At 40.3% G+C, this 14,034-nt stretch overlaps 1 protein-coding gene across 2 annotated transcripts in view; it reads left to right on the top strand.

Annotated features, from left to right (window-relative positions):
• The window catches only part of LOC143776332 (sodium-coupled monocarboxylate transporter 1), a 78,124-nt gene that overhangs the window by 47,513 nt on the left and 16,577 nt on the right, over positions 1 to 14,034 (top strand). For both annotated transcript variants that reach the window (XM_077265601.1, XM_077265599.1), the window contains exons 4-12: positions 2,531 to 2,598; positions 3,037 to 3,191; positions 3,451 to 3,591; positions 4,970 to 5,099; positions 8,947 to 9,035; positions 9,162 to 9,274; positions 12,371 to 12,438; positions 12,704 to 12,790; positions 13,081 to 13,280. In XM_077265601.1, coding sequence (XP_077121716.1) covers positions 2,531 to 2,598; positions 3,037 to 3,191; positions 3,451 to 3,591; positions 4,970 to 5,099; positions 8,947 to 9,035; positions 9,162 to 9,274; positions 12,371 to 12,438; positions 12,704 to 12,790; positions 13,081 to 13,280 — 1,051 coding nt within the window. The remainder of the gene's footprint in view (positions 1 to 2,530; positions 2,599 to 3,036; positions 3,192 to 3,450; positions 3,592 to 4,969; positions 5,100 to 8,946; positions 9,036 to 9,161; positions 9,275 to 12,370; positions 12,439 to 12,703; positions 12,791 to 13,080; positions 13,281 to 14,034) is intronic.

The following is a 14,034-nucleotide window of genomic DNA, read 5'->3' as shown; positions in this document are numbered from 1 at the left end:
TTATGGGGCCCCAGGCAGAGCACAGTGGCCCCAGGCAGAGCACAGTGGCCCCAGGCAGAGCACAGTGGCCCCAGGCAGAGCACAGGGGCCCCAGGCAGAACATGGGGCCCCAGGCAGAGCACAGGGGCCCCAGGCAGAGCACAGGGGCCCCAGGCAGCATATGGGGCCCCAGGCAGAGCACAGGGGCCCCAGGCAGCATATGGGGCTCCAGGCAGAGCACAGTGGCCCCAGGCAGAGCACAGGGGCCCCAGGCAGCATATGGGGCCCCAGGCAGAGCACAGTGGTCCCAGGCAGAGCACAGGGGCCCCAGGCAGCCTATGGGGCCCCAGGCAGAGCACAGTGGCCCCAGGCAGAACATGGGGCCCCAGGCAGAGCACAGGGGCCCCAGGCAGAGCACAGGGGCCCCAGGCAGCATATGGGGCCCCAGGCAGAGCACAGTGGTCCCAGGTAGAGCACAGGGGCCCCAGGCAGCCTATGGGGCCCCAGGCAGAGCACAGGGGCCCCAGGCAGCATATGGGGCCCCAGGAAGAGCACAGGGGCCCCAGGCAGCATATGGGGCCCCAGGCAGAGCACAGTGGCCCCAGGCAGAGCACAGGGGCCCCAGGCAGAACATGGGGCCCCAGGCAGAGCACAGTAGCCCCAGGCAGCATATGGGGCCCCAGGCAGAGCACAGGGGCCCCAGGCAGCATATGGGGCCCCAGGCAGAGCACAGCGATATTTTGGACCACTGTGCGGTGTTTCAGACCCCCTGTGTGATGTCTGGGGCCCTGTTCTTAAGTATATTAAAGATTAAAGTAACGTATATTAAAGTATATTATAGATCAAATTTGACACGTTTATGAGCACCATTGAGTGATATACTCAAGAATGACATAATTTTTCAACATTTTATGGTTTCAAACTGTAAACACTCAGAGTTTTTTTTACTTCAACCAGAAAACCTTAACGGTTCATAAAAAACTTGACTGTTCAGGATATGATAAAAGTCATAGTATTCTGAATCTTTAACTTATAAAGATACCTTTACATGGGGTGATTATTGGTTCCAGAGAGGCTTTCGGCCGATAATCGTACACATGGCTGGTGACAGGACAATACAATATAAACGTTCAAAGGTAAACACTGATAACATTAAAATCTAATATATAATTGCCTAGAATACTACTTCCGGCAATTTGTGCCAACTTCCGTGGCTTTGTCCGGAGATAATGTCCAGAGATAAGTGACGTCACCAGCGTCCTACACCCGCTCAGGGTGGACAAAGATATATGCCTTCGTGGTGCGCGGCACTTTTCTGATTGGTCGCTCGCGGCAGGCGGCAACCAATCAGAAATGTGCCGTACTGTCAAGAATTGTCAAGAGCTGGTGAGTGCAGCCATTTTTTGTTCTTTCTTACTATTATTTATTAATTGTATTATTCTTACATTTGAATAAATAAACTATATATGGATTCTAGACTCCCGATTCTTTAGAATCGGGCTGCCATCTAGTAAAACAATAAAAATACACATATTTGGTATCGCTGCTTTCATAAAAGTCAGATCTATCAAAATATAAGACAAAATAATCCAATCTGTGAAAAGTGTAACAAGAAAAAAAACTAAAACGCTAGAATAATTTTTTTTGGCAACCGCAACATTGCAATGAAATGAAATAAGATACGATCAACATATTGTATCTACTCCAAAGTGGTATCACTAAAAGCATCAGCTCATGGTACAAAAAATAGGACCCCATAGAGCCCCATATCCCAAAAAATGAAAATGTAATGGTTCTCAGAAAATAGCGACACAAATTATTATTTTACGAATTTCCAAATTTTTTTTTTCACCACTTAAATAAAACAAAAAAAAACTGTACATGTTTGGTATCGCATACTCGTACTTGGAGAATAATATTGCCAACTCAGTTTTACCATATAGTAAACAGGTTAAATAAAAAAAAACTGTCACTAGGAATAGCTATCGTACATATCTAAATCTAATAAAATAGCTGTCAAATAAAATACAGCTGCTTTCCTCAGCTACAGTTCCTGGTCTTATATTAAATCAATGTATTAACATGGCATGTTCTACTAGCACACTACATGGGAGGTGTAGTAGATGAATGGCTGCTCTTATTAGAACAAAGCTCTATTATGGATTTTAGTATTGATTGAATTTTTTTAGCTTCTTTATCAGTTTATACATTACGTGTCCTAATGTCCTGTGATAAGGTTAGAGAAATGCCACAACTCTATAGATTATAATTATTCACAACAGGAGCTAAAGGAAGCTATAGTATTCCAGGGAATGGTTCTCATTCTAGGTGGAATAAGTCATGAGAACAGATACAGTGGCTCATGCACCTCATTTCTCCATTCAGAACACATGCACACTTGGCCAGGTTGAGCATACATGTGTTCTGTATGGGAAACGGAAAGGATAGCTGTCGTGGACAGCTAAGTGAATTTATGGCCACATCTGTATCAGTACTTTTGTGTGCAGGCTAAACTAATTTTAATGCTTTTCAATATTTTTATCTATTTCAGTGACTAAATTTGATTTGTGGGGTGCAGTCGTGGCCACGGGGGTAGTCTGTACCTTCTACTGCACACTGGTTAGTAATGCCGTCATATTACTATTCAAAAACAATAGTTAAAATGATGGATATTTAATTTTTTTATGTATTTTTTTTTTGTCACGGGATAATTTAACTGTGTTGTCAGACATTCTACAAATTGTTAAAACCAGATTGTAGCAAAATCAGACACAGTGGAAATAAATCAGTTCTAGTAACTGTTGGCTAAATTGACACAAAACACTACAATATATAACAAGCATCTATTTTATTATTTTTTTCATAATATCTGATAAATGACTTAATTTTTCTGTTATCATATAACTTCAATATATCAGCATGACCACTAGGTTCTGGGCATATGTGCCCAATTATGTGATCATGTACTGACGGACTAGCTCACATTTACGGGGCTGATAAACTATACTGCTTTAGTATTCTATATTCCTACTTTAACGTCTTTTTTCTCTGTTGCAGGGTGGTCTTAAAGCTGTTGTATGGACAGATGTCTTCCAAGTCGGGATCATGGTTGCCGGATTTTCATCTGTAATTATTCGGGCTGTGGTTGTCCAAGGTGGAATTGAACCCATTTTGAATGACTCTTATTATGGAGGAAGACTAAATTTTTGGGAGTAAGTAAATGTATCACTTGTGTTTTACTGCACGTCTTTACTTGGTTGTAACTTTAATAGTGAAAACTGTAAAATAGATGGAGCATTTCAGTACATATAACTATATTAAAAGTTTTATAAGCAGACTTTGTTTTATCGCTCTTTTTACTGTTGGAGAATATCAAGAACATGGGCACCATCAGAATTTCATTTACAGTATTTACTAATATACTTCTGATACTAGAATGTGAGTCTAATCTAGATTTTTGATCATCTCTAGCTTCAACCCCAATCCACTGCAGCGGCATTCCTTTTGGACAATTGTAATTGGAGGAACCTTTACATGGACTGGAATCTATGGTGTCAATCAGTCACAAGTACAGAGATATATTGCTTGTAAAACCAGATTCCATGCTAAAATGTGAGTATTAATCACTTCACGGGGCGGCCAATTTCCATTTTTACTTTTTCGTTTTTTCTTCCCAGGGTTAAAACTTTTTTAAAATTTTTCTGTCCATATAGACATATGATTGTTTGTTTTTTGCAGGGCAAGGTGTACTTTTGAATGACGGCATTCATTTTGCCCCACAGTGTACTGGAAAACGGGGAAAAGAAAATTAAGTGAAAAAAATTGTGTGGAGAAATTGTGAAAAAAAAGCCTTCGCAATGCTGACATTGTTTTTATGGGAATTAGTTTTATGGTGTATGTTTTGGGACAGTTTTGTGTCACTCTTTCACAAGGCTCGTAACATTTTCATTTTTCTGGCAGTGAAGTTGTGTGATTGCTTATTTTTTTGCGGGGTGAGACGAGTGTTTTATTAATACCATATTGGTATATATTTGATGTTTTACTCACTTGTTACAACACTTTTTGTGATATTACAGAAACCGAAAATTGTAATTTTGTCATCCTTCATTTGTTTCCGTTTACAGTGTTTACCGATCGGGTTAATTATTTTTTTTATTTTGATAGATCAGACTTTTCTGAACGCAATTACGTATTTTTTTTAATTTTTTTAATATTATCTTTATTTTTAATGTGGAGAAAGGGAGGGTGATTTGAACTTTTGCTTTTCATTTTTTTCATATTGTTTTTAAATCCTTTATTTTTTTATTTTTCACTTTCTTTATTAGAGCCTTTAGCGTACTTGAACCTGCTATTATCTGATCACTTATGCTATAGATAGCAATGCTATAGTATAGATATAGTAAAAATCACGGTCACAGGGTCAGGACAGGGTTTCAGTGGAGCTCTGTAATGACCAGCACGGAGATCTTCAACAGATCTCCATCTGAAATAGCAACCCATTGGTGACCCACGATCACGTTGCTGGAACACAGATGGGCACCTAGAATGTTGTGCCCGCATGTCAGTGCGTTGTTAATGCTGCTGTGAGAGTTTGACAGCTACATTTAAAAGGTTCACAATGACGAGCGGCGATTTGCGCCACCGCCAGCTATTTGAGACAGGTTTTGGCTGTAACACCCAGCCATTATTTACTGAATATGGGGCGAGCTCACATTGAGTGTCTGCTCCATACACCCGCTCCCGCATGTCGTAAAAGGATTAAATGAACCTTTCCAAAATCACAGTCTACCCACTTAAAAGTTCGACCAAAAAGGACAAAAATCTAAAATAAATCCTTTCCAATTAGCGCTCATTAGAATGGAATTATATATTTCCATGCATGCAGATTATAATGTCTGGTATGATTGACGGCTTCAGTGATGATGAATAATATGTGTAACTAATAGTTTTCCATTCTTACCTGGGCCTTATATGTTACATATTTTCTTAGGTCGCTGTATGTGAATCTAGTAGGACTCTGGGCTATTCTCTGCTGTGCTGTGCTTAGTGGGCTGGCTATGTATTCTATTTATAAGGACTGTGACCCTTGGACTGCAAAATTTGTATCAGCCCCTGACCAGGTATGTAATAAAAAACAAAGGACAAATATGGTATTTTTACTTTATTCGTTAGTCAAGGGTCTACTTATACTTAAAAAGAAAAAATACACACTGAACAAAGCAATAGTATATGCTGGGACGTAATGTATGTAGTACCAAAAAGTAAATTTAGTATTAAATATACATATATACTTGCTTATAGAAATAAATGGCAGACCATTCGGATGTGAGATAATTAAATAAGGAGAAAAAACCAACAAGAAGGTCACAAAGGATGATAAGACAATGGTTGTAAAGGATAAAACATTGTTTTTATTTAGACAAAGATAAGAAAGGGTAAAAGATGGCACTAACAACATACAAAGAGTGCCTGCACACACAGGTGTGACCACATATACTGATGATGACATAATTAACATGAGACGAGCATGAAAGACAATAGACCAAGTAGTGGGGTACCAGGGGTACCAAACATGTAAATATATAGAACACAAATATGTAAGAGGTAAACAACACCAATCGGGTGTATCAAGGGGAAGAATGTAAATACTTGTGTCAAAGGAAGGTGAAAGATACATAAAAAGTGGCGAATGCCTAAGTAAGGAGGGGGATGTAATCAGTTAAAGGTGAGGTCAATGGTTAAAAGAAGGTAACCGTATAACATGTCACTGTACACAGAAGGTAGTAAGGCTTTATGACCAAAGAGCTGCAGAGGGAAACAGGGTGTCAAACAAATGTAGTAAGGATAGCATAAGAAAAAATGGCGCAGAAAAAGTCAAAGATGGGGATGACGTGCATATACAGCTGTAGAGGATCTGTATATAGTCGTCTTTATGTACACATCGTCACTGTGTGGAAGTGCCAGATATTGCAAACACAAAAGAGGGCAGACTGTCCCGAGTGCACAGTGGAAGTAAAGCAGAGTGTATAGAAATGGCAGGCACAAAATGTGAACAAATGAATGAGGGTGAATGCATGAACGCGCCCCGACAGATGTTTCTATAGTTACTGAAATACAATTATAAGCATAAAGTTTTTAAACTTTTATTAACAAATGCATCATTTTATGCAAAGACTCAACATTTACAGTGTGGTCTCTTATTTTCCAAGACTTCTGCAATTTGCCCTAGCTCCCAGATATCAGCTAGTAGGCTAAATCCTGGAAAAACATTCTTGCTTAATCAGTGCTTTATCACATTTTATATATGTTTATTAGCCTTATGCTTTTATAGAGTTGATCACAGATTCTCAATAGGATTGAGATCTCTGAGTTTCCTGGCCAAGGACCAAAAAGTTAAATTTCATCTTCACCCAGCCACTTAGTTATCACTTTGTCTTGTGACATGGTGCTCCATCATGCTGAAAGAAAGCATTGTTCATCACCAAATTTCTCCTGGATCATTGGGAGAAGTTGCTTTTGGAGAATGTTTAGATCCCATTTATTATTCATGGCAGTGTTCTTAGGAAAAATTGTGAACCCACTCTCCTGGATGAAACGCAACCCTCAAACATGAATGATCTCAGATCTCAGATACAGTTGGCAAGACACAGGACTCATGGTAGCTCACACCTTTACTTCTCTAGACAATCAATAATCAATCTTCCAGGTTTCTCAAACAGTCTGAAGGAGGCTTCATCAGAGAAAATAACTTTACCATAGACCTCTGCAGGCTAATCCCTGAATTCTGTGCAGAATGTCAGTCTGTACTTGATGTTTTTCTTGGAGAGAAATGGTTCTTTGCTGCCCTTCTTGACTCCAGGCCATCCTCCAAAAGCATGCACCTTGTCCTTCTGGACAATCATTCTTGCCGCATTCACTCAACCATTTGTCACAGTCTGAGCACAGACTGAGATGCATGGACTGTCCGTGGCTCTCCTCACCCAATGTGTACACTGCAGATTTTTTTTACTATTTGTAAATTGACATGCAGTGCAGATTTTAAAATCAGTAGCATGTCAATTGTGTTACAGAACTCTTTGTGTGCATCAAAAAATGCATGTTCATAGTGGCAAAGCGAGGTTAGAGATGCTTGAGGCATGGCAACTACTATATATGACACCCCCTAAGAATACACTTAGACTACCTTATAATGTGCAGCAAGAATTCCGTAGAAGGCTTGCTTCCTGATCTTTTTAATCAGGCTACCAATCACTTGATAAAGTAGTAAAAACATTCATCAGGAGAAATAATTTTTAATGTTGCTGAAAAATCAACATTCTCGCTACCATACATATTAGACTGCCAGCCAATCTCGCCAATATTAGTGGGTGCATCAAACATTAGTGTAGTGTGTAAGAGTACCCAAAACCCCATCCCTATCCTTCATCCTAAAGGCTGAGTCACACATAACGATATCGTTAACGATATCGTTGCAACGTCACGCTTTTGGTGACGTAGCAACGATCCCGCTAACGATCTCGTTATGTGTGACAGCGACCAACGATCAGGCCCCTGCTGGGAGATTGTTGGTCGTTGGGGAATGATCAGGACCATTTTTTGGTCGCTGATCACCCGCTGTCATCGCTGGATCGGCGTGTGTGACGCCGATCCAGCGATGTGTTCACTTGTAACCAGGGTAAATATCGGGTTACTAAGCGCAGGGCCGCGCTTAGTAATCCGATATTTACCCTGGTTACCATTGTAAAAGTTAAAAAAAAAACAGTACATACTCACATTCTGATGTCTGTCACGTCCCCCGGCGTCCACAGGGTTAAAACTGCTTTCGGCAAGAGCGCTGCTAATGCACGCGCTGCTGCCGAGAGCTTCCCTGCACTGACTGTGTCAGCACCCGCCGTAAAGCAGAGCACAGCGGTGACGTCACCGCTGTTACTGCCGGCGCTGACACATTCAGTGCACGCCGGTGGACGCCGGCAGGGGATGTGACAGACATCAGAATGTGAGTATGTAGTGTTTTTTTTTTTTTACTTTTACAATGGTAACCAGGGTAAATATCGGGTTACTAAGCGTGGCCATGCACTTAGCAACCCGATGTTTACCCTGGTTACCCGGGTGCTGCAGGGGGACTTTGGCATCGTTGAAGACAGTTTCAACGATGCCGAAGTCGTTCCCCTGATCGTTGGTCACTGGAGAGAGCTGTCTGTGTGACAGCTCCCCAGCGACCACACAACGACTTACCAACGATCATGGCCAGGTCGTATCGCTGGTCGTGATCGTTGGTAAGTCGTTTAGTGTAACTCCAGCTTAAGTCTATTCATAGTCCTTACCCTAGTACTAACCCTAATCTTTTAGTCCTAATCATAAGCTTAACTCTATTCCTAAACCTAATCTTAATCCTATGTTCAATTTGTTTTTATTAATGAATATTGAAAATGCAAAAAAAGATAACATACGACCTGTCTTTCCTCTCAAAAAATTGTAAGTGAGAGAAGAGGCAGGGAGATGTTTAAACCATGTACATTTTTGAATATAATTTTTTCTGGTCTTTTATCTGAAGAGCTTGTTTTTATAGAACTGTTAAAACTTGCTATTTAATTAAGCATGAGTACTCAGTCATCTAAATTGAAAACCTTTCATTTTGTTTAAAGTATCTTGTCTGAAGGAAATTCCACTATGTGTTTTGCTCTGCTTTTGTAAACAGTGACTTGCAAAAGTGCGCACTTACATGCCTTTGGCATGCTATCAATGACGTTATTAATAGTTGTCTGAACTGCCATGCCATTTTCTCAAAAGCGCATGCCTTCTTATGTGTTTGATTAATACTCCAGAAACCCTAAAGACTTGGAAACTTTTCAAGTTTTTAAATCACTCCATATCTACAAAATGACCAATGCATTGCAATATCTAATATTCTTTTGTTATACTTTAGGGTATAGATTATATTAGATATATCATCTTATTTGCCCACAGCTGATGCCTTACCTATCTCTTGACATTTTGCGGGATTATCCAGGACTTCCTGGATTGTTTGTAGCATGTGCATACAGTGGGACCTTAAGGTAAAACATTTCTTTTCAATGTAATTTAAATATATGTCTGCACATCATGAACCATTTTACTTCTGTTTTTTATTACTATAAAATAAAAATACTACCACTAATTCCACTCTTTCATATGTTTTTCAGCACGGTGTCATCCAGTATAAATGCTTTGGCAGCCGTTACAGTAGAAGACCTTGTGAAGCCTTATTTCAAATCTCTCAGTGAGACCAAACTATCGTGGATTTCGAAAGGAGCAAGTGAGATAATAACTGACAGAAAAATAAGGGAGACCCCACGCATTTTTTTAAAAAAAATGTATTTACTTAGTACACATGATACACAGACAGCGGGTGCTGACTTCAACTCTCATCAGCGTTGCCTGGTCACGCTGATCGCAGGGAAGCCAGGCAGCAATGATGAGATCAGGATTCAGCACCCGGCACCTGGGAGCAATATCTGAGAGGCATCTTGTTTAAAAGGCACCCTCTCCAATGTGGAGGTGCCAAGAAACACATTTAGTCATTTGGAAGTGTGGTGTTTCTTCAGTGCAGTTGTGAGGTTCCCTGGTCCCGGTGTGGCCATGGTCCTGTACCCCAATCCCTGGTCCCGGTGTGACCGGTGTCCTGAACACCTGGTAGCCACTTAGCCAGAAGGCAGGCACTGCCCTGTGGCACAGTGGATCCATGAACCACGTGCAACACCTGCGAACGTGACAATTGGGGAAAGCAGAACACACCCCTAGAACATATCATCTACTCTGACACATGTAATGATAGACAGTCCTGCTCTCAACCCTGATCTCTGCATTTACTGTGTATTACAAAGCAGAACTTAGTGAGATTACACCTTCTACTTTCATCCCATGGCAGTCAGTGTGGGGGAGGGGTATACAGCAGAACTGACAACATCATGGTGGGAGAGCTGCAGAGGTGTACAGTATATAATCACACTCAGTTCAGTTTTGCTTTTCATACCCTCACCCTGACTGCCATGAGATGAAAGAGCTAAGGCTGGAATCTTACTACCGTACAATATTGCCGACTGCTATGCGATAAAACATCTCATAGCACTCAGCCCAGTGTTACTCTATGGGGCAATACACATCAGCGTATTTTTTCTCTGAAGTATTCGCCCGTGCGTGTGAAATCGCAGCATGCTCTGATTGGCACCGAGACTCTGTTGAGTTCCGGCTCACTCGCATCCATATAAGCCCATGGGTGCGAGTGACACAACGCACATCGGATATCATCTGAGTGCAGTGCGATATGCTCCGATGCAGGCAGCAGGGGAGATGGGGAAATTGATTTCTCCGTCTCCTCCCCAGCTGTGCTCCGATTCTCGCTGTGCTAGAGGACTGGAGCAAAGTAGCATAGCACTCTGATCCCGCTCGCAGCAGAGCAGGAGTCGATGGTCATTAGCATATCGGATGCCATATGCTAGTCAGACTCCGACCTAAAGGTGTAATCATGCTCCTCTCTATTCTACTCTGAAGCTGCAGAGATCAAGGCTGAAAACAGGACTGTCTATCATTACTTATCACAGGAGAAAGCATGCCCTTCTGATCTTCTGGTAACGCCCCCATGAACTTAACATAAATTATAACATACACCTTATAAGCTAATATCTCTTCAACAGAGTGGAAAAAATAAAAACTCCATTTTTATTCAGCTTTGCAGCCACTATTCCATTGTGTGGCCCGTTTAATGTGATCCAAGTGCTGAAAGGTCCATTACACCAAGTCCATCACTTATAAAGTACTGTCCGCAGTTTCCAATGCTCAAACCTCCTGTCAGCCTCCCTTTAAATTACAAACATTTTGCTGAGAAAAGTTCCCCTGTATTTATTACCTGCTTCAGTGCCGTTCTGTATTTAGTCTTCTGCACAAAATGGATCAATGCTGTGCAGCTTGGAGTTATGGGGATAATTAAATTATCATCGCTGTGAAATGTGGGCAACTGGATATGGAGAGAGTAAGAGATAGTGAATTGCTGAACTAAGAAAACAAAAGTATAAATTGCACCACCGCTCTATGTAATTTATCCAGGTTTTCCTCCTATAAATACACTCCTCAATATTGAAATTACAACACCAAGAAGCAAAAGTTGCAGAATTATGAAAATCCCAGGATCGATAAACATTTTGATGATATCAAATAATTAAAAAATGGAAACAACGTTTGTATAACATCTCGATTTATTCATTATGAAGCATGAGTGCCACATGCAGAAATACACGCACTTACAGTATATGCCTTGGCTGCTATTAGCAAGGATATTATTGGCTGTTTGAGGAATGTTCGGCCACGCTGAATGCATTTGGTCATTAAAATCGTGAAGATCGCTGCTGGCAGCTCTTTTTACAATTGTTGACCAATGATGTGCAGACAAGACAGAGACAGTGCAGGCCAGAGTAGCACATTTAGGCCATGTAGGCTACTCACAATAGCATGAGCAACATGCGACCTAGCATCTTGCTGGAAAGCTGACCCTGGGACACCTTGATGTGGTCCCCAGATCAATCTGTGGCTATCATTGCTCCCCAAAGTAGGATTCATCTGTGAAGACGATAGCCTACCATTCCAGCCTCCATTCCAGAATTGCTCTGCACAAAGAGGTATTTATAGATGTCAGTGGAACACCTATAGCTGCATGTCTGGCTCATAATCAATTGCCGTGTAAACATCTTCTGATGGTTTTAGTAGATTTCACCATTTGGGCTCGGTGTGTTCACTTGCAGTGCAGAATGGATCAATATGCAACATTTTTATTTGATAAGACCATTTGGGCAACACAATGAGGAGGTCTTCATAAGGGAACGTCACACCAATCCTATTTCTGGGATTATGGAATTAAGCTGTAATTTAACATCATGGCAAACTGTATGTTGCTCAAACTACTGTGAGCAGCTTGTGGGACCTAAATGTGATGCCATGGACTGCAGCATCTCTGGACTTGTCTTCTGGCTCGTCATTGGTCGTCGATTGCTAAGAGAGCTGCCAGCGGTAGATCTTGATTAATTGCATGAGCAAGTGCATTCAACATGACAGAACATTCCTCTGGTGACCACTAATAACCTCATTGCTAACATAGCTAGCCATGCAAGTGCATATATTTCTGCACGTTTACTTGATGCTAAATAAGCTGAAATATTTTGAAAATTTTGTTTCCATCTTTTCATCATTTGCAATGAAATTAACATTTTATTCTGTGATTTCCATAATTATGAATTTTACTTCTTGGTGTTCTAATTTCAATGTTAAGGGGTGTATTCACACATAAAATTATCTATTTAAAAATATACCAAATTCATTTTTCACATGTACCAAGCTTCTAAAAGATTTGTATACTTTTCAGGTTTCTTCTATGGTGCTGTGTGTATTGGCATGGCTGGCTTGGCATCCATGATGGGAGGATTATTACAAGTAAGGGATCTTCTTACATCCATTAAGAGTGTGTTATACAAAAACGTTGATCACTTCTCCTTCTACAAGAAACTGATACTTGGTGTTCCGTGTAAGATGGCTCACGGCTATGAAATCTAAAACAAATATAAAACATAGTGTATGAAGTATTGTTTTGTTATAATTTTGAATTATGAACCATGAAACGAGACACTGTAGCTTTTGAGTTGACGATAAAACATTGTATGTCCGTCCTCAATTAAACTTATGTCTATATTTTATACAGGCAGCGCTCTCTATTTTTGGCATGGTTGGAGGTCCATTGCTGGGGCTATTTTCTTTAGGAATCCTCTTTCCCTTTGTAAACTCATTAGTAAGTACATATAATCACGCATTGATTGTAAATTCTTCTTTGATAAACTTATATAATATTTCAGTTGTCCAGCAGCCTTCTTACTCCTAGACAAGGCCAATTTGCGTGGAGCAGACAGGAAAAGGCATGTCAGCTAGTTTTTTTTCCATATTTGTTTCATTGCTATGTTATGTCCTAGTGCTAGCTAGCTATTGCCATCTCCTTACGATACTCTCTCCAATATACATATTTTCTATTTTTATTTCATCTTCAACCCAACCCATTAAATCCAGTCTTGTTTTGTATTGCAGGGTGCAATAGTTGGTCTCCTGGTTGGATTCACAGTTTCATTGTGGGTTGGGATTGGATCTCAGATTTACCCTCCGCTTCCTATAAGATCATTGCCTAAACACTTGTCTATAGAAGGCTGTAATTTTAGTACCATCGATACCAACTGGACAACAACAGCACTGCCCCTAGTGACAGACTTAATGGGGGATGTTAGTGAGAGGTATGTGATGTATCTGGCACTGTATGACATTAATGCTAGTGAAACGAAGACGTTTTGAAATAATGTTTGACTGTCACAGAAATAATTGATAGAATTAGACCAAATCGTGAATATACAGCTTATGAAATGAGTATTGAACACATCACCAATTTTGTAATTAATGTTATTATTTTTAAATGTGCTATTGACATGAAATTCTCACCAGATGTCAGCAACAACCCATCCAATCCACACAGGCAAAGAACTCAAACCATAGATGCCCATAAATGAAGTTATGTGTAATACTGAGAAATTACACAGGGGAAAAGTAGAGAGGTGCAAAAAGCCATGGAAAGTCAAGACACAGGCTGAAATGTATCAGTAATTAGAAAGCAATCCTGCCACTGTAGGAAAAAACAATTGACCCTAGAATTCAGACTATAAAAAAGTATAATACGCTGTTTAAGATATTAATTATCTTGACATGATATCTCAATAACTTTCCTACTTACGGGCTAAGGAATAAGTAGTTGTTACCACCTGATTACCGTAAATCTAACAAATCTATTCTAGAATTTTCTGTGTGATGATGACATTTGTTTATCATCATGACTATCAAGAACTCATGCGATAGCTGATGGCTTTTACATTATGACATATTTGGACATCAGTAATACACAAAAACATGAAGGAAGTAGCTATACAATTTTTTCCAAGTCTTTGGTCTGTTGCCCAGAATTAGGAATGTTAGCTATCTATTAATGTTCTGAACAGA

This window comes from Ranitomeya variabilis, chromosome 5, assembly GCF_051348905.1.
Source record: "Ranitomeya variabilis isolate aRanVar5 chromosome 5, aRanVar5.hap1, whole genome shotgun sequence".
NCBI classification, from domain to species: Eukaryota; Metazoa; Chordata; class Amphibia; order Anura; family Dendrobatidae; genus Ranitomeya; species Ranitomeya variabilis.
The sequence above is the reverse complement of the archived record's forward strand: the minus strand, read 5'-3'. Positions and strand labels throughout refer to the sequence as shown.